Source organism: Dermacentor albipictus, chromosome 10 (genome assembly GCF_038994185.2).
Source record: "Dermacentor albipictus isolate Rhodes 1998 colony chromosome 10, USDA_Dalb.pri_finalv2, whole genome shotgun sequence".
NCBI lineage: Eukaryota > Metazoa > Arthropoda > Arachnida > Ixodida > Ixodidae > Dermacentor > Dermacentor albipictus.
Window position 1 is genome coordinate 10,200,526 of NC_091830.1, and position 27,163 is coordinate 10,227,688.

Genomic DNA, 27,163 nt, shown 5'->3' on the forward strand with positions numbered 1-27,163 from the left:
CGTGGTAAATTTGACGATTATTGGTCGGTTTTTTCCGAACTGGTCGCTTCCAAGGCGGTGGGCTCTTTCAATGTTTACAGCGTCACATTCCAATGTAGACCGACAGATTTCCAAAACGTGTTTTTCAGAAACTTGATAGTTTTCATGTTCTTCGTTGTCTTGGACCCCATAGAAAAGCAAGTTGTTCCTTCTGCTCCGGTTCTCGAGATCGTCTACCTTGTTAACAAGGGATTCCAGCTTGGCTTCTTGCAGTTCACTAATTTCTTTGCACTCCCTGACAGTATTGTGCAGTTCCTCTAGCTTAGTTATTTGCGATTCGAGTTTAGTCATGCGCGCGGTAAGGTCACACATTGCCTTTTGATTATCAGCTTGATACTGTTCAATAGCGTTTAGCTTACTCTTTATCTCTTTCTGTCCATTCAAAAGCTGCTTTACAAAGTCGTCTCCGGGACCCGGGTTTCTTTCAACGTCGCCGCATAAGAGCAATAACAAAAGATAAAATGCGCACCGCCGTAAAAGAGAGAAACGGTGACGCCTACGGAAAAGTTTTCTTTGCACATTCGAGTTTGAACTGACACTTCCAAAAAGTACAGGGGGTGAAACCGGCAGCGCAAGAATGGGATGAGTGCAACATACATCATCGTAACTAACCTGCACGAAGAACAAGAAGTTCGTGAGCGACGCAGTCATGGCCGCGCCGACTGCGTTTCCTTGATTCCTTCAATTGGATTAGTAGAAAAGTTAACGCCGTGTCCGTGTCTTTCGTGTGCGTTCTTGCGTCTTCGTCTCTATGCGCTACAATAGTACCCCGAGATGCAATGTACGCGTACGCCCATGACGTTCCTGCCAGCGACGGAAGCCAGAACAGTAACTGGGCCTCCTCGGTTAGCCATCCCTGGCAGTTCCGGATTACCCGAGGCGTGCTTTCATACAATGAGTGTTGCATATGCAGTGCCTCAGGCAGTACTAAATGACAAATTGCAGCGGTCCACTGAAAACGTGGTGCCGCTGCGATCACTAGCAATGTCGATTTTAAAGCTCGATAATAAATTACGCGCTTTACACAGAGCACTTGAACGTACCCCTTAATGGACAAAGAGACCCAATGAATGAATGTGTGTGGTTAGTGGCGCAAGGGCCAGATATGGCCAGAGAGCGCCAAGACAGTGTTAGTGATTTCACGGTGATGGTAATGAGTTCTGTGAAGATGTGACTTGGCTGTAAAGGGGCCTAAAAATAGTGGCTGTAAAGTGCGTAAAATCCACGTGCTATAAAATTATGGCAATGACTAATGACGAATACTATGAACATTAAAATCCATCGTAGAAGAATGATGCATTATTTAATATATTCGAGAAGTTAAATTGCTTACAACACTACTGCCTCGCCAGAGCCCTTGTACCACAAAGGCCTAGAGACATGTGCTATTCAAAATAATTATCACAGCGGCATCCTCTGAAGAGAGGAGGCGCTACGAACATGTGGGGCTAATAACGTGCAACACAACATCTTTCAGAAAACCTAGCACTGCGTTGGTGTCAAAGAGTGGTTCTGGACCAAGTAGCATAACAGGATGAAAGGGGATAAGCTGCCGGTATGCTAAGGGAAAATGTTTCTTTCTTTCAGATTCGGCTTCCCGACACTCCAGTAGGACGTGGAGGACGGTCAGCCTCTCCCCGCATCTATGACAGGTTGGAGGCTCCTTTCCCGCGAGTAAAAAGTTATGTGTGCCAAAAGTGTGTCCTATTCTTAGACGGCAGAATAGGAAATCTGTCCGGCGGGATTTTGTTACAGGAGGCCAGAAACCTAATTGTGGTTTTATTACACGCAGTTTATTATTTGTTTCCAGGTCCCACAAGCGTTGCCAGTAGTTTCGCAGTTTTCTTCTTAAGAAAGGCTTCAGGTCTGTGACAGAGACCGAAGCAGTAGGATTAACTGCATGCATTCAGATTGATGTGGCCATCTGGTCCACTAGAACGTTACCCTCGATGCCCCTATGTCCAGGCACCCAGCATATAATCACATGTTGGTTAGATATATATGCTTTGCACAGGACAGAATAGAGTTCATTAATTACCGGATTTTTGTGGTTACAGAATGACATCAACGGCTTCACAACACTAAGGGAGTCCGTATATATAAAGTTTTGATTTCTTTATATGCTTTACAACCGACAAGAGTGCGTAGGCCTCAGCCGTAAAGATACTGGTTTCCGGATGTAGTACGTCGGATTCCGAGAAGGATGGACCGACGGCTGCATAGGACACCCCGTCGTGTGACTTCTATGCATCTGTGTACATCTGTGTGCATCTATGCTCCCTGCAGAAATGTTTGTACTGGAGTTCCCGGAAATGCATTTGGATTTCAGTCTCTGGAGCATGCTTTGTGACTTGCACAAAAGATATATCGCATTGTATGAGCTGCCACTCCCAAGGAGGTAGCAGCTTGGCTGGATGAATTAGGCGGAGCTCGAGGAGTGGGACATGCATTTGACCACTAAGCTCCCTCACACGCAGCGAGAAAGGCTGTCTTACGGAGGGACGATTATGAAAGAGTGTAGCATATGTCATATCGTTAACGGTATTGAAACATGAATGTTGAGGGTTAGAGTGGACTTTCAGGAAATATGTTTGGCTGATGTATGTTCTTTGAAGATGAAGTGACCACTCATTTGATTCTACATACAAACTTTCAATAGGACTTGTTCTGAAAGCGCCAGTGGCTAGTCGGATTCCTAAATGGTGAACCGGATCTAGCATCTTTAGCGCGCTCGGGGCTGCAGAATGATAAATCACGGCACCGTAGTCCAATCGTGATCGAATGAGGCTTTTGTAAAGATTCATCAAACATTTTCTGTCGCTGCCCCATGCTGTATGGGATAAAATTTTCAGTAAGTTCATTGTTTTTAAGCATATCACCTTGAGATACTTTATGTGCGGAATAAATGTTAGTTTAGAGTCAAGTATGATACCTAAGAACTTGTGCTCTTTGTTCACAGGGATTTGCTGGCCATACATTTCTATATTGGGATCTGCAACGAGCCCTCTCTTTCTTGTGAAAAGCACACAAGAACTTTTGTTCGGATTCACTTTGAAACCGTTTTCTTCTGTCCACTTAGATATCTTGTTCAATCCCTGCTGTATTTGTCTTTCGCACACTGCAAGGTTACAGGATTTAAAACCTATTTGTATGTCATCTACGTAGACGGAATAAGATATAGCTGGCGGTAATGAAGCGCGGAGTGTGTTCATCTTAATGATAAAGAGAGTGCAACTGAGTACGCCTCCCTGGGGTACACCAGTTTCCTGTGTGAATGTACGCGACAGTGCATTACCTATTTTCACCCGAAATGTACGGTTTTGTAGGTAGCTTTCGATAATGTTTAACATATTGCCGCGGATGCCCAGCGCTGACAGCTCGCGCAATATTCCGTACCGCCAAGTTGTATCGTACGCCTTTTCCATGTCAACAAGTACGGATAGGAAGGATTGTTTATGTACGAAAGCATCGCGAATGTTTGATTCGATACGCATGAGATGGTCGGTTGTAGATCGCCCTTCCCTGAAGCCACATTGAAGTGGGTCAAGCATATTGCCGGACTCTAGAAAATGTACGAGACGGCGATTGATCATTTTTTCAAAAAGCTTGCAAAGACAGCTCGTAAGCGCTATAGGACGGTAGCTAGTCAGCAGTGATGTATCTTTACCGTGTTTCAAAATAGGGATAACAATAGCTTCTTTTCATTTAGATGGGAGGTACCCGGCAGCCCATATAGCATTGAAAAGTGCGAGTAGCGTTATTTGAGTATCGTCGTGGAGATGTTTAAGCATATCGTACATGATCCTGTCAGGTCAGGTGCAGAGCTCTGACATGCAGCCAAAGCAGCTGTCAATTCGGCAATGTTAAAAGGCTGGTTATATATTTCGTTCTGTCTGCATTTGCGGTTGATGGCTTCACGTTCTGCTATTTGCTTGTGCTTTAGGAATGCCTTGGAATAATTATTTGAGCTGGAAATCCGCTCAAAATATTCCCCGAGTGCGTCAGCTTGTATCTTCTAAGCTATTGCCTTCATCGTTTACTAGGGGCAACGGATGAATTTCTTGTCCCTTTAGCCTTCTAAGCTCGTCCCACACTTTAGCCTCTTGAGTGTATGAATTTATATCTGAAAGGAACCTCTGCCAGCTTGCCCTCTTTGCCCGTCTTCGCGTTCGTCTTCCCTGGGATTTAATCTGTTTAAATTCTACTAAATTTTCAGTGGTAGGGCGGGCATTCATGTAGTTTGCCCCAAGCTTTATTTCGTCTCCTCCGTGCCTCTCTGCAATCGTTATTCCACCAAGGGACCCGTCTTTTCAATGAAGTGCCGTTTGTCTGAGGGATGAATTTCTTTGCTGTATCAATGATAAGAGCGGTAAAGTATGATACGGCATGATCTATGCTAAAATCACTTATAAAATCTGGTAATATGTAGGTGGATTCTTTAAAGCATTCCCAATTAGCCTCCGCTCGTTTCCAGCGAGGAACAGGCGGAGGGGAGTCATGTTGTGTTACTAGGTTTAGAGTTAATGGGAAGTGATCACTTCCAGATGGATTTTTAATTACAGACCACTCTAAATCAGGGAAGATAGAACCAGAACGGATAGACAGATCTATTGAGGAGTATGAATTATGCTGCGGGTTGTAGTAGGTCGGTTCTTTCTTATTAAAGAGGCACGCACTGGAGTTTAAAAAGAAATTTTCAATGAGTCGACCTCTCGCGTCGCATCGTGAGTCTCCCCACATCGGGTTATGGGCGTTAAAATCTCCCACGAGTATGTAAGGCTCGGGGAGCTGGTCAATGAGGTTATAAAAGTCTGTTTTTTCAAGACGCTGGTTTGTCGGTATATAAATGGAACACACTGTTACTAATTTGTGAAAAAGAATGGCCCGAACTGACACTGCCTCGAGGGCCGTGTTAAGGGCGACGGGTCGGCAAGCGACAGATCTGTGGACTACTATTGCTACACCGCCAGAAGCGGTAGCCTCGTCGCGGTCATTCCGAAAGATAGAGTAATTACGAAGGAAATTAGTGTTTGTGGGTTTCAGATGTGTCTCTTGAACACACAGCAACCTTGGATTATGTTTGTGTAACAGTTCATTAATGTCGTCGAGGTTACGTAAAAGCCCTCGTACATTCCACGGTAGTATTTGTGTTTCCATTATGATAAATCTGTTGGGTGCTGTGTGTTTAAGAGGGAAGAGTTAGCTCACGGGCCTTTCTGAGGCGCCGTGACGGGAGTTTTGTCTCTTTTGGAGCGATCGAGAGTGCCTCGCTGCTCCTTAGGCGCTGGTGGCGCCGTCTTGCTGGTGGTTGTATCCATCGCCTCTTGCGAGGCGCTGGACACTCGCTCTTCCAAGCGCTTTGTTTAGCGTGAAGGCCTCGGAACGTTGAACGAGGCCTTTGAGGTCACCTGCCCGGAGGTAGATGGCCCCTTCTGCTGGGTTGGCGTAGCAGCGCTAGCTGCAGCCGCCGGGGGGGGGGGGGGGGGGCGGATGGCGTTTCTGCCGCCTCACTGGGTGTGAGTCGGACAGCCGCCAGAGACCGTTGTGGTGCTGCCCCTGACGCGCCACTTCGGCAAATGTGTTTTTGGGCAGGTAGGATACCCACCTGCGTGCCTCCTTGAAACTAATATTTCCTTTTACTTTTATCATCACAATTTCTTTTTCTTTTATGCGAAGCATATTACGAGAGCTCAACCCAGCTCCTCAGGCGTGGTGGTGTCGCCTTGAATACCACGTGACACCGTGACGTCACGACAGCGGAGAAACGGCGCTCCAACTCGCGCCGTCGCTCGCGGCGTCGCCCCCCGCATCGGATGCGGTGAGCGTCGAGCAACGCAGCGTTCGGCGCGACAACGAAATGTGCGCCTGTGCAAGCGCCGCACGCCTGAGCCGACGCTGACGACACCGGCTTTTCTGCGACACGAGCTCCTTAACGCTGTCGCGTTAAAATAAAGGCTTGTATGCTTCGCATCCTGGGCTTAACCTTAGCTAAGCCACAGCCATTTTTTTCCAGGATGGGCACGACCGCGAGTATGCGGCGTGCTCCCCTTCACAATTTACACAATGGAGAGTATTCTTGCAAGCTTCAGAAGTATGTTCATGGGCACTGCACTTTGCACAGGTTTGACGACTTCGGCAGCTCTGCGAACTGTGGCCGAAGCGTTGGCATTTGAAACATCTGAGAGGATTTGGCACATATGGCCTAACACGGAGCTTGATGTACCCTGCCTCGATTGACTCGGGCAGGACACTTGATCCGAAGGTGATTATCAAGTGCTTGGTTTGGATTTCTTTGCCATCTCGCCTCATCTTAATTCTTTTGACATTGATTACATTCTGTTCACTGAAGCCCTCCATGAGTTCAGCCTCAGTGAGCTCCAGCAAGTCATCGTCCGACACAACGCCGCGGGTGGTGTTCATAGTACGGTGCGGGGTTACTGTTAGTTGGTTATCACCAAATGACACTAGCTTAGGCAGTTTCTCGTATTGCTTCTTATCGCGGAGCTCCAGGAGGAGATCACCACTTGCCATCCTGGTGGCCTTATAACCGGCTCCAAAAACATCAGTCAGAGTCTTCCATACAAGGAAAGGTGAAATGGTGCGTACTGGTTTGCTTGGTGTTTCTGAGTGAACAACATGGAAACGTGGGAAGTTGTGGACTTGGCGTCCGAAAAACTGAAAGACTTCATCGGTGCGCCCTCTTTTCTGAGGGCGCTCAGGGAGTTGAGGAAAGGAGCTATCCATAAATATATGTGATCTTTCGGCAGTAACGCCACCCACTCACCATGGAGTCCTACAAGGGGACGCTGCAGGACCTGTGAAACACTGCCTGAAAACGCCAGCTGTACATTACCACTATAACCAAATATGAAATAACCAAGGTTGGCTATTCACACAAGGTCAACCCTTGCTGCCTGGAAAAATCGGAATGAAAAGAAGCCAGAAGAAGACAGGAAAGGTGGAAAGTAAGGAAAGGACGAAGGTAATAGGGAGAAAGAGACAGGAAAAGGCAACTACCGATTTCCCCCGGGTGGGTCAGTCCGGGGGCGCCGTCTATGTGAAGCAGAGGCCAAAGAGGTGTGTTGCCTCCACCGGGGGGCCTTAAAGGTCCAAACACCCAGCATCGGCTCAACCTGCAGGATCCCCCTTTCCCAAGACACTGCGAGGCCGCGCACGGCTACACGCGGGAGGGTCCAACCCTCGTGTGCTCGGGTACGTGGTGTCGCAACACACCAAACGCCTGCTGACGCAGACGCCTCTGCGGGGCAAACAGACACACTCTACCGGTTCACTGCATATGTGCGTAACCGGCCAAATCGTTTTCAGGGTTTCTTTAAAGTCACTGCATCAACCCCCCCATGATGGCCATCTTATAAGGCTTCTATTCGGTCCTAGTTAAATCTTTATTGGTAACGCTCAACTACATCATATATTAAAAATAGCCGATGATTTAACTTTGTGAGAGAGAGGAGGCATAACTTTTATTTCCAATATTTGGAAAGATTGGCGAGGGTTGGCTACATTTATTTATTTACTTATTTATTAATTTATTTCCTGCAGCCCCGAAGGCAATATTGCAGGGGTGAATACACAGGGTTACATAAGCTCGGAAAAAATACATAACTGATTAAACAAAAATAACAAAACAGAAATGTTCACGCCGCTATAAATTCAAGCGAAATCCACTGAACGATGCTTTAGTGCAACAATCAGCAATTTCCTGCGGTAGCTGATTCCACTGTGATATTGTGTGTGGAAAAAATGAGTGCTGGAAGACGTATGTTCTACAAATAATTTATCTTATTATTAAAGAGTGGTCACTTCTGTCAGATAAGAAATGAGGAAGTAAACGCTAAGTTCTTTTATCTATTTTAACCATACCGAAATAAATTTTAAAAAGCACTTCTAAGCTCATGTTTTGTCTGCGTGTGCTTATTAATTCTCACCCCGAGCTATACTTAAGTGCAGTAATACTACAAGTCATAATTACTACAGACAAAACGCGCTGCGCGGTTCTGTAGAGGCTCGAGCATATTAGACAGAGTTTTGGTTTGCGGGTCCCAGACCATACAGGCATACTCTAATAAGGGTCTTACGTCTGAAAAGTAAAGTACTTTAATTTTGGGAGGAGCTAACCGGAAGTTGCGCTTAACAAAATTTAGCATTTTACAGGCTTTCGCTGCAACATATTCAAAGTGCTTAGTCCAAGTTAAATTCGATTAGAGATAAACACCAAGATAATTATCCTCAGTTACTCGCGATAGCTGGACGTTGTCTAATGTATAATGAAACAGGTATGGATCTTGTTTACGTGTAAAGGAGACGTATTGATACTTACTGGGGTTCAAAGACACTTGCCGCCTAACACACCAGCGCGTATACAGACCAAATTGGGTTACAAGTACTCGTGGTCAGTGAAAGACCTAAGAAGGTGATAAATCACACAATCATCCGCGCACAGACACAATTTGCATCACACAACCTGTAAAATATCATTGACGTATACCAGAAACAGCAATGGCCCCAAAAGAGATCATTTGGGAACTCCCGAAGTAGCAGCAATATAATCAGATTGTGAGTTATTATTCCCAACACGTTCCATGCATTCTTGTAGATAACACTTAATCCAATCAAGCAATGAAGGAGAGATACCGAGGGATGATAGCTTATGTAACACCAAATCTTGGGTCACAGAATGAAATGCCCTTTTGAAATCTAGAAATATACAGTCAGTCTTTACACTGAGATTGAATGAATGAAAAAGATCGAGGCTGAATTCTAGGAGCTGTGTCGAACAAAAATGACCAGACGTAAAACCATGCTGATATTCGCTAAACATTATTGTTTTCTAGATGTTCTATTATGGCACTGTATACTATGTGCTCCAGCATTTTACTACACACACTCGTTAGAGAAATTGGCCTGTAGTTGGAGACAATATTTTTTGGGTCACTTTTCTGGATTGGTACCACGTTTGCAACTTTCCACTCCTTAGGTAAACAAGAAGTACTTAACGATTTCTCAAACATGGTAACCAGATAGTGGGCCATTCTGTCAGAACAAGCCTTTAACACATAGGACGGTATGCCAGCAGGAACACTTGCAGAAGAATCATTTATATTGTCAAGTAACTTAAGTATACCACCGTGTGTCACGACCAGTTATGACACAAATTCGAACACATTGTCGGGAATACGCAGTAATTCATTATGACAGGGAGTTGTGAAAGAAGGCTGGAAATAAAAATTGAAGCAAGAAGCGCTATCGAAGTCTTCGGTAAGAAGAACACTGTCGTTTTTTAAGCTCGGGATGCCAACTGATTGTGTTCTTATTGTTTTTAAACATTTTCACATTTCTTTCGGATGATTTTCTAACTTTGGACCAAATGCTAAGAAGTATAGCAACCCTGTTTTTTTACTTTTATATCTGTTCCAAGGGACTTCAGCATCACAAATACAGCAGGGTTACGCTGCTTTGTATAAGCATTCAGAAGACGATGTTTCTTATTAATCAATCGCTTGACGTCCCGAGTAACCTAAGGCGTATCACTACGTTCTTCTGCAGACAAATGTTCACATAGAACAAATGTGTCAACCAACCGTTCTAGCGTGGAGCAAAATGTATCCCATAAGGTATTGCAATATGTGGACTGAGCTACCTAAGTGACTGAATTCCTGCAAGAATATGGCAAGATCATTAGATAATGGAACATAATTTGCCTTTCTAAAAAAAACCTTCCTTGGGTGATCATGTGCACATGAGAAGGGGACGTTCTGAACATGCGTTACAATGCAGTCATGATCACTAATACCGGGAATTACAGCGTTGTCAGACACAAGCAATGGCTGGTTGCAAAAAAGCAGGTCTCAGACAGAAGAGCTATTCGGACTACATCTAGTAGGTTGAGTAACAAACTGATAAATATCATTGGTAACTGCTGCCTCGTGGAACGCTGTAGACAGACCGGATGAATTAACAAGGACAGGCTTATTGCTAACCCACCTAACGTCAGGCACATTTAAATCACCGTCAATGAGATAGTCTTTATTTATTATAGAAAGAAACTCGGAGAGGGATGTGAAGGTCTCAGGCGGTATGGATGCGGGGGAAAGGTAAAAGGAGCGAACTGTCAGCAACTGCCCAGTTTGAAATCGTATATTGCACCAAACTGACTCGGGAGAATCAGTTGGGATTAACACGGGAGACGATTGCAAGGACGAATCAACAAGTAGAAAGGCTCCAACGCCATGAGCATTGCGATCGGAACGGTACACGTGAAACCCAGGCGGAAAAACTTCGGAACTACCAACAGATTGTTCGAGTTTGACTGATTGTTTGATCGAAGAAGTCAAAGTAGCAAGCTCATAAATTTTATTTTTTTATGCTTCTGCAGTTTACGACTAAATTGGTAAGTTCTGAATTTGGATTTGAATTTGGACATGAACACATTGCTTTGAAGACTGATTGTTTGGGCACCACCATTTTTGCAACTTTTTTCAATTCAACAACAATATCCTGAGTACTATCATACACATATCACTTCTTAACAACGAGTAGCTTATCGTATCGAAGTTTGAAAGAGCAATTCAATGTTTTTGCTTAACTTAGAAGTTTAGATCGTGCAAGCCTGACGTCAGGGTGGAAATCCTCACGGGTCGTAAAGTTAGTACCCTTAAGCCCAATACCACAAGCTAGGATAGGTTTCTCATCTTTGAAGTTAACAAACCTAACAATGACCGGTCTGTTTTTGCTTTCGTGAGATTTACCAAGCCTGTGAGCACGCTCTATACCTTCCGGAGTAATCTGTTCACCCAGTTGCGTTTGGAAGAAAGACAGTACTTTTCCCTCCGATTCAGACCATGTCTCATCGGCTGGATCATCCAGGCCACAAATAATGAGGTTGTTTCTTCTGCATCTGTTGCTCTCGTTATCAAGCGACGCCCTAAGCTTCGTCATATCATGGCGAAGGGCATCAAGAGAGCACGAAGCTGAGGCTGCATTGGGCGTATGAATCTGTTTGAGAGAATGCATATCAATTTCCAGAAGATTCACCCTGCTAACAAGGGCTTGCACTGACGTGTTCCGTACATTTCGCTGTTCTTTAACAACTTTTATTTCCTGAGGAAACCTCGCCCGATTCATTTCCAAGCCTTTCACAACTTCAAAAATTTCAGCGATTTTCAGCGACATCTTTTCACTGATGCGCTGGAGGTGACCTCGGTCCCGTGGGTGGAGGCTGCCTCCAGCGCAGCGTTGATGATATTGCGTTTTCACGTCTGAGCTAGCCATGGTGGTCTCCCAGTCATTGTTCTTGATATTTAATGCATGCTTTCTCTTCGGGCACTGCCAAATTATGTGGAAGAGGTCTACGATGCCACCGCAAAGTTTGCAGTGGGGATCGTAGATCTCTGGATACATTCTGTGCATAGGGGCTCGCGTTGGAAATGCCCGTGCTTGCAGTCTCCTCCATACCCATTCCTGTTTTTCATATAATTCTTTATGTCCTTGCGAATATTTCTGTCTACCGAGTTTGTAGTGCTCGGTGAATTCGTTGTAGCTGAGTAGCCGTTTGCCGGGTTTTCGCCCACTTCATCTTCGTCTCCGCTTAGTCCCCTAAACCAGTATGCGAGTCCGCGGGCGAGTGCGTCAGCAGATTCGTTGCGGGAGATATGAATGTGCGGTGGCCCAATTCAGAAGCTTTCTGATATTTTTGGGCATTTAATTTAGCAGACTAAGTGCCTTTTTGGATATTATGCCATTTGCGTAATTAATAATCACTGTCTTTGAATCACTGATAATTGTTCTCGCACCTTCTATGTTGATGGCTAGGGCTACTGCGCATTCCTGCACCGCTTCTATGGAATCACACGAAATGGTGGCAGTGACTTTCAAGAACCTTTACTAAGCCATCCCCCCACCCCCAAGGACATAAGTGTGAGAAAAAAAAGTTGGCAGTCACTTAAGTATCCTTACATGATTTGAATGCGAAAAAATGATTTTTGTAAGTAATCACCTTAGATTAAAAATCTGCCTTAATCCACATTAACCAACCTTAATGCACAATAACCCACCTTAATCTTAGTTATGCCATCTTATTCCAGTTTATTTTACCTTAATTCACATTACTCCATATAGTATACTTTATTCCACTTTAAACCACTTTATTCCCATTTAAACCACCTTAATCCCCTTTTATGGGAGGTGCAAGTCAATTTTGGGAGTGGAGGAGGTCGGTTTTGAACATGTGTCAACTCAATTTTCGAATAGCGCAGAATTCATTCTTTAGGTGTGGGATACGGCGTCCGTCCGACACCGTGGCATCACACCGTGAGATGTCGCAGTGCGAGCCGCAGCAGCTCCAGCGCCGGGAACATGACGACATGCGGGTTTTGGTTTTGGTCACGCGGGTTTTGGTACCATCGGATGTTAACCCCAGACGGGCGCGTGATTTTCTGCTTTATGAGGCATATAATGTGTTCGCGTTAATACTTTAAATGATGATATAACATCACGCTGACATACCGGCGATGGGGTTCTTGCGCAAAATCGAGAAATGGTACCTCTGACCTTCAATTTATTTATTTTTTTACTAACCAACATAATAGTGCGAAATTAACAAAAATTATGGTTTGAAAAAGTACTTTCTTAGTTTAAACTGCTTTCGCCTTTACCGTGGCTTGATTTCCCGTTTGCAGCTTTTCTTCTTTCTTTAATCGTTCGCCTTTGCGAGTGAGGAGACGTTAGATATCAGGATATTTTTTATGCGCACAGCATGCCATTCTACGGGCGTTGTCTTGTTTTACTTTAGTCTTTTTGATTTGTCCAACTCGTTCCTCATTTGTGTTTGCTTCCCAACTTCCTATCTTCAGTGTTTGTTGGTCCCTCCTTCTTGAAGTCAGTTGCTGCGTCTTGCCCGAAGTATTTGCCAGCAGTGTTTTCCCGTTCTCTCCATCCCTGTCAGTTGAATATATGTTTCCCTTATGGCAATAATAATACTATAGTGTCTATTAGATCTGAAGCCCACTGCGGTAGCCCAGTGACTATTAAACTAAATTATGGGGTTTTACGTGCCAAAACCACTTTCTGATTATGAGGCACGCCGTAGTGGAGGACTCCGGAAATTTCGACCACCTGGGGTTCTTTAACGTGCACCTAAACCTAAGTACACAGACGTTTTCGCATTTCGCCCCCATCGAAATGCGGCCGCCATGGCCGGGATTCGTTCCCGCGACCTCGTGCTCAGCAGCCCAACACCATACCCACTGAGCAACCGCGGCAGGTGCCCAGTGACTATGGCATTGCGCTGCTCAGCTTGAGGCGCCGCGCCTGAATGCGGCCAATGCGATGAGGGCGGAGTGCAAAAATGCTCGTGTACTGTGTACTGGGCACACATTATTGAAACCCAGGGGGCCGAATTGAACCTGAGTTTCCCCATTAAGGTGTGTCTCGAATTAAAGCTCAGTATAACGGAATTATAAATGTAACGAAGTATTTAGAACCTCAATATAACGAAGTGTACATCAAGACAGTGAGTTGGGCTAGTTGGTTAGGATTCATTGTAAGGTTCATAGCAGCGCAACACAAGACACGGACAAAAGGAAGGCAAACAACAACAACAACACCAGCGCCGTGTTGTCATTTTTTACCTTCCTCTTGTCCGTGTCTTGTGTTGTGCTGTTACGGAGATTACGATGAATAACGAAGTGTGTTTGTACATAGTTTCGATATAACGAAATTTTACTGCCACCTCAAAGGAATGCCGAGACAATACACGCAAACTTCCGCGGACGCAGATGGTGAAATGAATGAATTACGAGTGGCTGCTTACGAACGCACCTCTCAAATCCCATCTCAAATCGCGCGCCGCAAGACACAAAGCGACCACCGCAGCACAGCAGCGTTATGTTCCGTATAAAGTCCAAGTGCGATAAGATCCCGCCGGGCCAGGCACGCTGTACGCTTCAAGTGCGAGTGAAACTGCGAGGGTGGTCCGAGAAAGATGGAGGCTTGATGAGCGTAGTCTTTCCGCACGAGCAAGGCGAAAGGATGGAGGGGAGCGCGTTCACGAGAGGAACGGGGGGGGGGGGGAGAGAAGTGGGGGGCAGGTTGGCGAGCGTCTCCTTTCCTCACACAACCGTGGCTGCGTATGACAGTCAGCACAGCTGGTCGCATACGCAGCCCGCGCGCCCAGTTTTCGAGGAATTCTGCCGCGTGTGAAAAGACTGGGCGTGCCGAGATGGCGTGATGTCTTGTGCGCTGTCTTCCTGAGTTACGTAATCTCGAGTATCGGAGATAGAAATTTGGAATTGAGATTGAAATTGAAACGAGATTCGGCGTTGAAGTGAGAGGCAGACGGCGCATTCACTACCCGCTGCCAATTCTTTTCACGATAGCGTGGTCCCACTACGGTCGACACTATCAGCCACGGGCGTGGAGCAGACGCGGAAGTGTGGCTGGCTTTGCATAGTACCACCGATGTGAAAATAACGTCGGAACAGCATGAAACCGTATATTTTGGCGCCAAGATTCAATTGAACCAATTAGGCTTCTTTCTCATTCAAATTGCCTTTTCCGATTGCCCGATAATTCGGGATGTTTTGCTGACCCTTTAGTGTAACGAAAATCTATAGGCGACTGCACTTATTCGCATAAAAGGTCGAATTTCTATATAACGAATTTCGATGTAACGAAGCAAATTGCCGATATTACCGACTTCGTTGTATTGAGGTTTAACTTAGATCGCGGTTTGGCCACGTAAAATCCGAGAAGTCTTTATGAAAAGTACATTCATCAGGCCTACCAAAGCCAGCTAGTTTAGACTTAATAGGCAGCGTGCAAAACCTCATTACAAGAAAGAAAAAATAGCAACAGTGAACTAACAAAAAAAATTCATATGCGTATGTATCCGTACAGAAGCCCCGCACAGCACCATAATACACACATTTACATGTATACACGAATGTATACAAGTAATATTAATAATTGAAATATCAAAAATTTTACAAAAGTATACAAAGAACACCGTTAAAGTGGTTGCACCTTTTCGCCTGGGAAAGGCAAGAGAAAGCAGCGGATCGCCTTGAAGCAGCTCCGTATCTTCTCGCGCAGCCGCCGCAGGTCCTTGTCTTGCCCTGGCGTGATTGTCAGCCGCTTGTCCAGGAGCTTTCGGCCGCCCTCTGCGCCGTACTCCATCTCACGCGGTGACATCCAGTCTCGAACCAGAAACCACAAACTCTGGAAGGGTCGCATGCTCCCTTCCCCCTGCGAATAACGGATTGTCACGCAGTCCATAGTGAGGTCGGCAATTTCATTCGCCATGGGATGAAGGCGAGTCAAGAAATGAGCGGTAGGAACGAGTTTCCTGAAAGGATTACTAGAGGTAATCTCTAGCAATAATGACGTGATGCCTAGGGGAGTTGGGAGCATGGCGGCTCAGCCAGCTTGCGAAGCGTGGGTTTAATGAAATTAAAATTTATGCAGTGCTATGTGGGCAGTGAAATTCATCTAACTAGTACACAAAGTAGCGCAGCTGACATACATACTATTCAGGTATACACATACCCTGATTGTGTGGGAAGGAATTGAAAAAGAAAAGCAGCAATGACAATGGGTCCCGTCGACGTGCCTAATGCCGCCATAACCTACGAAATGCGAAGCGATCCGCGCCTTGGGCTACTGCATTTTTCAACAGCACGGTAATGAAAGAGGCGCACATAATTTTACACTTATAGTTAAAAAATAAAATTAAGAAGGCAGGCCGTCAGATATCATTTTACAATCTATCATAGAAGTAAAATTACAAAATCTTCATTTTAGCAATGGAGTCATAAACATTTCAAACGTGCAAGTCGAAAAGCAGAATGTAAGGTTAGGTGTAACATTGCAACACTTGCGCCCGCATTCGCGCAGCGCACCTATGTCACAGGCTTCTGAAAAGAGAACAGATCAAAAGTAAAAAAAAATCACATCTGAAGCGTGAGTCGATAAGCACGGGTTTTGTTTTTTGAGAAAGCGCTACTGAGCGGCATTCTACCCTGCATGCTGACCCGCCGTGGTTGCTCAGTGGCTATGGTGTTGGGCTGCTGAGCACGCGGTCGCGGGATCGAATCCCGGCCACGGCGGCCGCATTTCGATGGGGGCGAACTGCGAAAACACCCGTGTACTTAGATTTAGGTGCACGTTGAAGAACTCCAGGTAGTCAAAATTTCCGGAGTCCTCCACTACGGCGTGCCTCATAATCAGAAAGTGGTTTTGGCACGTAAAACTCCCTAATTTCACGTACACCTTCCAGAAACGCTTACGTTTAAACTGGACGGAAGCGTCAACCTGTCAGCAGTCGAGAGAAGCAAGAGGCGTTTACAGTATCAGTAGAAAAAAAGCAGGGAATAGTTTCACAAGACCTGACTGCATACACGTTTCATAGATGACGCGTTTTAGTGGTGGCCATAGAGCTTGTGGCTACATCGCTTCAATGATAATCGCACTAACGTGGACATTCATTTTGAAATGGGTTCTGCCTGATCTTTTTTTCTTTTTCGGGGGGAAGTGGGCTGAAAGGGGAGTTGTTGAAGCTCATGAATCAGTTAGGTATTTCAAATGTCATTTGCCTGAACAAAGGGCGCTCTATAGCACGCCGCGCGTGTTCCTTGTTGGCGTCGTTCCATATGGTGTGCGATATACGGTAGAACATGTCCATAGAGCCGTCAGCCCTAGCGCGATAGGCATCTTCTCCTATCATTGTTTCACAGCGCGTAGAGCGTAGTGCCGTTGGAATACTGCACGCTGTTAACACACGATAACTCAAACGCGCCGCCGTTCGCTTCTGAGGTCAGCGCGAACTGAATGCCATGCTTCGCTCTGGTGGCATCGCGCTCCCGTGTCACCCACCAAGTCGAATTCGCTTCGGTTTCCCACCACCATCTTAGAACACTACTCAATACGAAAACAACATGCATCTTGGTATTCGCTCCCGCCGCAGCAGCTTGACTTGCGTTGGCGTTTGGTGGGGCAACGATTCGCGCCGATTGGGCGCGGCGAAACATCCCATGAAAATGTCCTGCTCAAAAAAGCTGCTGGCCCACGCCGAATTTGAGAAGCGCAGGCCGCAAAAAAAAAAAAAAGCGATAACGCGCATCTCCGACCCGCTCAGCTCGCGTCGGCGTCTCGGGCTGCAGCGATTCGCATAACGCTTCGCATTACGTAGATGTCTACTACAGTTGAGTCTGTCAAATTTTGTGTGGCTTTGGATCGTATGTTTTGCCGGTTAGCACGTTCTTTGTCGCGTTTTTTTCCCTGGACATGTGAACGAGGTTCTATTGTACTATGTTAGGTAAATGACTGTACTCGTTGCACTGTCTTAAATGTGTACTTGGTAAAGAAACATTGTATAATATGCGTATTCGCGCTACTATCCAGTGTTTCAGAAACTCGGATGATAACAAGGAAACCTGCGAAGGTAAATACCGCGAAACAAGCACATGGAATGGAAAATCACGGGTGCAGTGATAATTAATAGACAAGAATAGCCACATGCCAGCGTAGACTCTCGATAAAAGGACAATCGTTTAAAGGCCAACTGCACCAAAATTTCATTTTGGTCAAACTTGTTACAACTGAGAACATGCAACACTGAAGGAACCTTGGCAAAACCGCAGGGCTTATCATTTATAGCTTCGTTGTTAGCAGCCTAAGTAGGCGGCACATGCACGTAGTGGTTGTCGCTATGACGTAAGTGTCCCAGCATGCCACCTCCGAGATTTTTCAGCGGGCCCAGGGCCAGCCGCCGGCGCCGTCTTATCTCGTAGGTCGCTCCAAGGAGACGAACTTTGCAGGATATAGGTCACTTCCGGCGAGTGGTAATAGCGGCGCCCTTTCTTCAGTTTCAGTATGGAAAACGGCCCTTTTCGCGAGCTTTTTGTTACGCTGCCGCTCATATTTCCATCGTGAAATTTTCCGCGAGGACTCTTCCATGTCTATACGCTAAATTAAGCTGAGGGTTTTCGTGGTCATGACCGTCATCCTAGACATGTGTAAATTTGTATTTGTATGAGGACTAAGGCCTCTCTCAGCAATCTCCCACTAACCCTGTCTTGAGCTATAGCTGATGCCAACCAGCTCCTACAAATTTCTGGGCGTCTTACCCGGTCCAAAATGCGCAATCCACGAAACAGGTGACCAGGGCCCTGTTTGAGGAAGAAGACGAATGCGAAAAGAAGTTACCTCCGCAGCAGAAGTAGATTGTTGCTGCTGCTGAGCAGACTTCCACAGCAAGCCATATTCCATGAAATTTTGCAGATGCTGCAGGTCGTCCTCCTGAATGTTCTGGGAGACGTTGTAGACGAGCACTGAGCTTATCATAGCACTGAGGGCAAAAATGTCGCGGTGTATTTTATTCGAGGATTGGCAGTCGAAGGTCCCTTGGGTATCCATCAGCAGCACTGCCAGCTCCTCGCCCCGAGATGTCTTCACCTGCGCAGAGGTTTGTATGCACTAACTCACACACGCGTTGAGGGCGATATCCTCCGATTCAAGAAGCTAACTGCGCGAAGCGTTTGGGCGGCGAAAGACACGTGACTAGCACATCGATAGCGCTGTGCATATTACCAGCATAAAAGGAAAGGAAAGGAGCAACTTGAGGTTCTTTATAATCCACCGCGGTAGCACAATGGCTAAGGCGTTGCGCTGCCGAATACCGCGAGGTCGCGGGATCGAATCCCGGCCCCGGCGACCGCATTCTTAAAGGGGTAGAATACAATAACACTCATGTGTACCGTGCATTGGGCGCTCGTCAAAGAACCCCAGGTGGTCAAAATTCACTTAGTTTACCCGTCCCCCACTGCCACGTGCCTCATAATCAGGTCGTGGTTTCGGCACGTAAGCCCCGCTATTTAATTCAGAGCGCGTGATCGTGAAGAAGTTGCAGTACTGCCGTCAGATTAAGCGTAAATAATATACTTAAGGAGCTGCGGATGCCTTGCCAGAAGAAACCTATGCACGCACCACTCATGTTTATTTTGTGAGCAACGTTGTCACGTCTAACCTTTTTGCAAATCTTGGTCTTAGTCACGACGTGACGTATACTGATGAACAGAAGTCAGTCGGTCGGTCGGTCGGTCGGTCGGTCGGTCGGTCGGTCGGTCGGTCGGTCGGTCGGTCGGTCGGTCGGTCGGCCGGCCGGCCGGCCGGCCGGTCAGCCAGCCATACACTTTACAGTTTATTATACGTGTGTGCGTCTTCAATATATTTGAAATGCTGGGGGTGCGCCTGGCTGACCGGCGGTATAGATAGATAGATAGATAGATAGATAGATAGATAGAAAGAAAGAAAGAAAGAAAGAACGGAAGAAAGAAAGAAAGATAGATAGATAGATAGATAGATAGATAGATAGATAGATAGATAGATAGATAGATAGATAGATAGATAGATAGATAGATAGATAGATAGATAGATAGATAGATAGATAGATAGGGCGTTCTTGCCGACATTCTCACCAAGAAAACCTCGCTCCAGATCACGATGCCCTTAGTGTTGCGGTCGCTGCCTCCGCACCACTCGAAACCCCGCAGCGGAGCGTTCGGATCACCGAGCCAGTCGGCCCGGCCCAGGTTGCGCAGGTACCGGAGCAGGAAACATAGCAGGAAGGACTTCCCCTTGCGGAAGGTTCCGACTACCGCGATCACGACCACGGGCTTGTCCTTGACGTGGTCGGCCAGCAGTACGCTTGCTAGTGCATGCTCGTCCAGCACCAGGCAGCGCTCGTCCACGTCCAGGATCCTCAGCGGCTGTCCGCCGCTATCTCGGTCACACATGGCGGCCCTGCGCGTGCGGCGGGCAATATAGGAAGCTCCTAATGGCTGCCGGCCGCACGGGTACACGGAGGAAGGAAACTCCGGAGAGGTCCTGGCGTCACTCTCGGTGTAGTTAAAGTGAAGCCGGAGGTTGGCGTTGCTCATGTCATTGCTCCGCCTATCGGGCCAGCTCTCCTCTCTTGTTTACATTTCTCGGGAAACCACGACGCGCTGCGCGCAACCGGTCTGGTCGGACGCGCGCGCTCCGCAGCAATACTAAACAATCGTTAGAACGTTAGCATGATTCTGCCAAAGAGGGCAAAATTTCCCGCGGATATTCCTTCGTCCGTTGCCATTGCCGTGGCGCGGTACATTGCGTACAGCGTTGCATGCGCGTTAATTTCCCGAACTTCAGTTCTTCCTCTTTCACCTGGCCACAGCAACATACCGTAGAGCACAGTCCAGATAACGCTGCACAACAAAACACGGAGACCAACGCAAACCTGCCCGCACGGCGCCTTTGCCACGGTACGAAACCTACGGAGCAATACGTGTGGACGCACAGAACAATAACAAAGGCGCCACTGTGGACCGAAAGGCGTGGCTGCTACAGCAAATTAATAAATAAAAACAGCAAAAAACGGAGAACCTATACGTCACTTCCTCCACACTTTTCTCCTAGCGCGCGGAGGGCGTAGGGCTATAGCAGAACACCATAGTAGGGCCTCTCCTTAGTTTCCTTTCTCCATAACGCGCCGTGCACGCCGACGGAAGCGCCACTGGTGGCGGCCTTGCGCAGAACACGCGGGAGAGGAGCCTGGCGCGCGCCGTCGTTTGTTGTGTCGTTGATCGTGCTTCTCTGTCTTATTCACGTTTTCAGAGCAAGATAGGCAACATCATTCGCACGTGTGGGGTGGCCAAAGTTTCAGGGAATGTCGAAGAAGAATTGTTGCAGGGTGGGGGGCTCAAATACCGGTGAAAACGTGCCGGCGATACGGTTCTAATCATTCCCGGCAAAGCCTCATGAGCGGGAGCAACGGTAGCAAAAATGGATCGTCGCTTCGAAGGGAAATTTCTTTTTCTCACCCTTTCCTTTCTCTCGTCGGTGTTCTTTTCCACTCGATCATAGTTAGACACGTGAGCAACGAAGTTCGTCTGCAGTGCACCATGAGGTTTAAAGGCATTTCGCTAAAGTTCGGAATGCTGTTTGCCGCTTATATTGTTTTCCGCTTCTTTACCGCGTTGAGCTAGCTAGGCAGCACGACTGCACGAGCGCATTGCGTTGTATGGTAAAGCTACTGAAGTTTGCAAGAACTGAAATTGTTGGTTTCATGTGGCGCGGTAAATCCTCGCACCAGCTGTCGCACACTTCATGTTTTTACACCTATTTTATGCGTGGCTTCGCACATGTCTAGCTGTTGCTAGTTGCTCCATGCATAACTCTTGTCGATTCTTTTGAGCTGCGAAGTTTTCACCCTGCCTTGTTTGTAAAGGGTATAAATCACGCTGTGTCTTATCGGAATGATACCCAGGAAGTGCTTCTTTCACAGCTTTATTCTTTTCGCCCGAGGGCATCTTGGATATTGTTTGAGTTTTGGGAAATGTGGTTAGAAAATAGGTAGTTCAGGGCGAGAATTGCTAATAGCTGCTGCATATGGTATTTTTGTTCCATTTCTCGCTGAAAAGTTCGCGGCCCGTTTGGAAAGTCATCACACCTCGATGCTGCCTGAGCAAACTTAACAGGCCGAGTGATTTGTTTGTTTCACAACGTAGTCCCTCCTTGCATGTGTGTTTTGTACTCAACTGAATTCTTTCTTATACTTACGATGCAGACGACTAAACCGGGCCTTGCCGCCAGCGCTCATCTACTTTGACTGGCGCTGCTCTGCCTTTAAATATATCATGTGGCGCCTCTCTAGTAATATAAAGAAGTATACTGAAAAGTAGGGGTGTGTGAATATTGAAATTTTCGAATACGAATCGAATACGAATAAGGCGAAAAACTGTCTTCGAATATCATATCGAATATCGAATATATGTGTACTATTAAAAAAATTGCAAAACGAGGTAACAATAGCTTTATTACCCTTTTAAAAATAATATTGCATTTTACGAGGCTGCTTCAGGTTAAAGAGGCACTCATTCTAGGTAATGCACTCAGGTAATGTAAGGTAATGCTCTTTCAGGTAAACGCTTGTTACAGATTATCGCGAAGGAAAATTGACTGCTCAACATGTTCAGAAAGTAAAGGCTCTCTATGCACTGTGACAACATTGGTCCAGGTAACATATTCTAGGTGCATATTTTATTGCGCATACTTACAAAGCCCGAAAGTACATCATATATTGTTATGAAAGAGCCGTAGAATAAAGCTTGGTAAAAAAAAATCGAAACTGATCATGTCTCACGGGCCTGATGCAGATAGACTGGGACAGAGCGTACACATTCATAGTAACGTTCGTTACAGCACTTAAGATCCCAGTGCTGTAACGCTGTGTCGTCGTTTTGTACCTTCTTTTGTCCTTGTTTTGTGTTGCGCTGTAACGAACCTTACTATGAATGCCAACCAACTGGCCCAACTTGCCATCTTGATGCAGAGCATACAGATAATGAGCGGATCATGTGAAGCTCTCAGTGAATAAACATGTTCTTAGGAGAATGTGGAGCAAGCGTATATATAATTCGTTAATTGCTAAATTATTCACAGTCTGTCCAAATATTCGGGAATTCACGAATATGCATTTCTCGAATCGAATACGCTTCGAATAAGGAAAATATTCGATTCGTATTCGAAATTTCGAATATTCGCACACCCCTACTGAAAAGTTACTCAGTCTTTAGCGTTGTACGTTTCCAAGCAGCTCCGTTGAGGAATTTAAAATTGCACAAACTGCGGGAACAGCGGGAACAGTACTTCATCGGCGTATGCAGCAGAATTGCATCGGTGGTGCAGCAGTAACACGCGCTTTTATTAACCTGTGTATTTCGTGACTTCGTTGGCTAGTGTATGCGTTTCCATCAATAAATTGGCAATTACTCTTCTTGAGGCGACTTCGACTGCACTTATTCGGTGATGTCACATGTATTCAACGGCAGAAAAGTCACAACGGCATATGCAGAGATTGCACCATGCGGATTTGTTTGATATGAGTCTGCACTAACGACGGGTGCTTATTATTCAGGTCCAGAAGCAGCATTGCGGCAAGGGTAGTATAAAAAAACCATCGAGAGATCGCATCACTCAACAAAATTTATCGGCTAGTGAATATGAGCTCCACGTCATGTAAATGGGGTTCATGGCGTTTGTCTGCGGGACACACCTTGCACGTATGTGGACCATGTTGTCCCAAACACCGGTAACATCGTGTTCATACCCGCTCGCACAGAGGTCAGCATCTTCCCTACACCTGTCACCGCAGAAGAAGCAGCCTGGCCCCCGAACAAAGGAGAAACCGCACCCGCGAACTTCAGCCATCCTTGCTGCAAAGGGTTGTCGTCTGCTACTGCTCCCGCGTGTACTGTTGGAAGCCTCCGCTAGGTGGCTTTCAGTGGCGCCTCTATAGGCGGTGCACGAGGCGTATAGTTTACACTGTAATGTATGCTGTCACTACTACCCAAAATAATTTTATCCATGGGTGAAAATTTTATCCACCGAACCAAGTAGTCACGCAATGTAATGTGCAGCTAACAGTTTGAACGTTTGTCAAAGTATAACAGCCCAGCTCCTATTGTAGCAGAACGGTACCTACGCTGTTACGATCGTCGCGTACGTTCCATTGTTCGTAAACCGCAGCTTAGAACTAGAGGGTAATACTGCAATAAGGCCACATAAGTGAATGGAACTTTAAAAAAACACATCTGATATCCGAGGCTGATTGTAGGCTCAAACATGTGCGCACACATCGCGCTGCGAGAGCATGCTTCATGCCTTTCATGCGTTTGCTTGTGGAACCACCAGTGTGACCTTTCCTACTGTATAAATGAGCGCAAGAATGTTCTCATTTGTGATCCTAATAATACTTAAGCTGTTGACATGCATTATAGTTGGGCAGACATCCATTTAATGGACAGTAGCAATATATTTTAAATTAAGGTGTTGCTTACGCACCCTAGAACAGTGTACATTTGCCGGTATTCTGCCGTCACAAGCCATTACAATATACATGTAATAGCTTGACGCTTTTCATATTGCAAAACTGTGCTTTTTAAATTTCTCACGCAGTCAAAATTTCTGCTCCAGACATGCAGTAAAGAGGACGGCTCTAGTGTAAAGCAACACACTTCACACACCAAAGAAAAGCTACTGCCAGCTACAACAAGGCCATTGTGTGGACTTTGCCTACTACTACAAGGTAAACAACAACGAATTCGAAAATATGTATGCTTGACATATGCTGTATTGGCTTGGTAGTCTTGAGATACATGTCCTTTGTTTGTAGAAGATGATATCAATGTTTGATCATATTTACGGTTGAGTATAAATGGTTCAAACATAAAAGCAAACACTACATGAGTTTGGGAAATCTGTGCTGTATCTCATGTGTTACTATTCTGCCCCATCAAAGTCTGCACTGGAGACATCTTGGTCCTCACAGGAGGCCCATTACACCAACAGGAAGGGGCTGGAGCCGAATTTGCAAGGCTTTTACACCAGGAACAAAGAAGCGCGTGCAGAAGTATTTGGATGAGATATGAACTCTACGGAGGACTGCGTCAAGACTGTAAAGAGTTTCAGCCATCATTCCACCAGCACAGATATTGGCCGAGTCATCCAGGTACCTCAACAAAGACTTCCTAGAAATTTTTCGTGTTCAAATACGCCTGCAATGTCTGAACAAGCATGGACGGCACTGGCCAAAAGAATTCCGTCAGTTTGCCCTTTCTTGATCAGCTTCCTGGCCATGTCAAATTCCATTGGTGCCAAGTATAAATTTTTTCTATGAATTCAAGCTTTTTCATTTCCCCATTCCTTACTTAGAAATAATTCTTCTTCTTCTTCCAAACATAAAAGTAAACCGATTCATTGCTCATACTTAATGCCAGGCACAATATATATGTAGCACTATGTTCTAGTATAAGTTGCCATGTGCACTACCTCTCCTGAAATAGCTGATGCAGCATCGCCATTTGTCTTGAATTAACCTTTGCACCATGTCATATGTAGCATTTGACTTCGCTTAATGTTTTTGGCCTTCAGTGCTTGCAGAGCAGAGTGGATTTTTCTTGAATGCACGCTTTCTCATTCCCATTTCTAATTCCAAGTGTCGTTGAGGATTGCTGTTCGTGCTCGATACCCAGGGTCTTTGCGCAAGCTACAGCGAAGTGATCTACTGGAGAACCTGGTTACGCTGCTGTCCCACTTGGTCATGGTCGCCATGTTATGTTTCTCAGGTGTGGTGGCCTGGTCAGTTGCAATGGGAAGCAGTCTCTTGAGGTAAGCACCTGCTCCCGCAATCCGCACAGCGACATAAACTCCCAATATACACGCATCGTAACTGGCGCTCCCAGTTCATTCTTTCCTGCTGCGGCCGAGGGCAAGTTGTGTTCTTTGCCGTCCTCGGCCGCGATTCGGCGTGAACGGAGACATGTTTACTTGGTCAGAAGCGTATGAAGTTGATAGCCCCATGGGTGGAAAGGCCCACCAATGTGGCTGCCAAAGGTGATGCGCCCGAAACTGACCATGTCCATATTGAGACTAACGCCGCGACAGTGAAGAAGATCGCCGCAAAGTCGAATAACGCCTTGAACCTCATACGACGCGTAGCAAACAGACAACACGGCCTTAAGGAAGAAAATTTCCTCAAGCTAACACGCGCGTTTGCGTTATGCCACTTCACCTACGAGGCGGCCATGCACAGATGGAAGGTAGCGGAGAAGGACAAACTGAATGTACAACTGAGGAAGCTAGTCAAACTAGCGCTGGGAATCCCCAAGAACACTGAGACAGAGCTCCTGCTGCAACTGGGAGTACACAATACACTTGAAGGAATCGCCGAAGCTCAAGAACGGGCTCAATGGACAAGACTCTCTGGAACCAAACCAGGTAGAGAAATTCTAGCCAAACTAGGTCATGACACCACAGTAATGGAGAATCTAAATCAAAACGTTCCGACGGACACACGCAACTCCTACACGGTCCGCCCACTCCCGCGGAACATGAACCCCGCGCACCATCAACCCAGAAGGCTGGCACGCGGATCGTTCATCCTGCGCGAAATACGTGATAAGAAGATCTTAGCCTGTTTCGTAGACGCGGCACAGTACCCGACCAGGAAGGCCTTCGTTGCCACCACGATCAGTAAGCAAGGTCAAGTCACAACCGCTCTCACAGTCACGACCCACAAGTCCGAGATAGCAGAACAGGTCGCCATCGCACTTGCGCTCACAGACCCGACCACCACCCACGTCTACAGCGATTCACGCTCGGCCGTCAAAGCCTTTCAGAAAGGAGCAGTTGCAAGCCAAGCACTACAGATAATCAATAGATCCGCACCGCTGCATCACACCATCTGCTGGTTCCCGGCACACCTCGGAGATATCGAGGACGCCCCTCGCAATCTCAATGAGATGGCTCACAGGAGCGCGCGAGACCTTACCCTCCGCGACGCGACCTATTCTGGTCATGACCATCCCAGCAAGAATCGGGACCCTCCCTCCACACATAAATAGATCATAAAGCACTTTTATCTAGACGGCAGAATATACAGCACACCTCACAATAAGCTCACCAGGCCTCAAGCCCTCACGTTCAGAATGCTTCAAACAAACACGTACCCCACGCAGAACAGACTACATCACTACATGCCTGACCTATACAAAACATCATATTGCGAAAATTGCCATAGCACACTAGACGTACATCACTTGCTCTGGCCGTGTGGTCGGACCCACGCAAATAAGGATCAAGACTCCGCCAGGCTACAAGAAGCATTACGCAGCACGTACCTGGCGGAGCAGCTCTGGGCCGTCCAGCGAGCCCACGATGCAGCCAGGGAGTTACAGCTCCCGGTCCCAACGTGGGAGTAGCCCGCTCTGTGGTACCTTGCGTCCCGTAGCTCGCAGGACCTTTCATTAAAGTTATTCCATCCATCTATCCATAGTGAGACAAATTAGAGCACCAAGAGTGAGCCACACATTAGCGGTCACCGAAAGAAAAGGTACGTGCAGGTTGGAAAGGAGTTAACGCTGAAATGCCGGGTAGTCCATGTCGCTGTGCTGGCTGAGGCAATAAATGACTCAATTAGCCGAGTGCCTCGCAATGCAAGTTGCTTATCTTCAACGGTGACTGTCGGTGTAAACAAGTGGGACACGCCGCCCAATCTGTTTGCGCTGCTGGT

The 27,163-nt window shown here is 46.5% G+C and overlaps 1 protein-coding gene across 9 annotated transcripts in view; it reads right to left on the reverse strand.

Annotated features, from left to right (window-relative positions):
• The window catches only part of LOC135917913 (atlastin-3-like), a 161,548-nt gene that overhangs the window by 55,522 nt on the left and 78,863 nt on the right, over positions 1–27,163 (reverse strand). For 7 of the 9 annotated variants that reach the window (XR_011509040.1, XM_070527337.1, XM_070527339.1 and 4 more), the window contains 3 exons: positions 19,530–19,854; positions 18,259–18,507; positions 15,079–15,300 (listed from right to left, as the gene is read on the reverse strand). Coding sequence is in view for 8 of the 9 variants with exons in the window: in XM_070527337.1 (XP_070383438.1) it covers positions 15,079–15,300; positions 18,259–18,507; positions 19,530–19,854 (796 nt within the window). In the remaining variant the exon portion in view is untranslated. Of the gene's footprint in view, positions 1–15,078; positions 15,301–18,258; positions 18,508–19,529; positions 19,893–26,771; positions 26,793–27,163 lie in introns of those variants that run through there. The other 2 variants (XM_070527344.1, XM_070527343.1) reach the window with 2 other exon arrangements.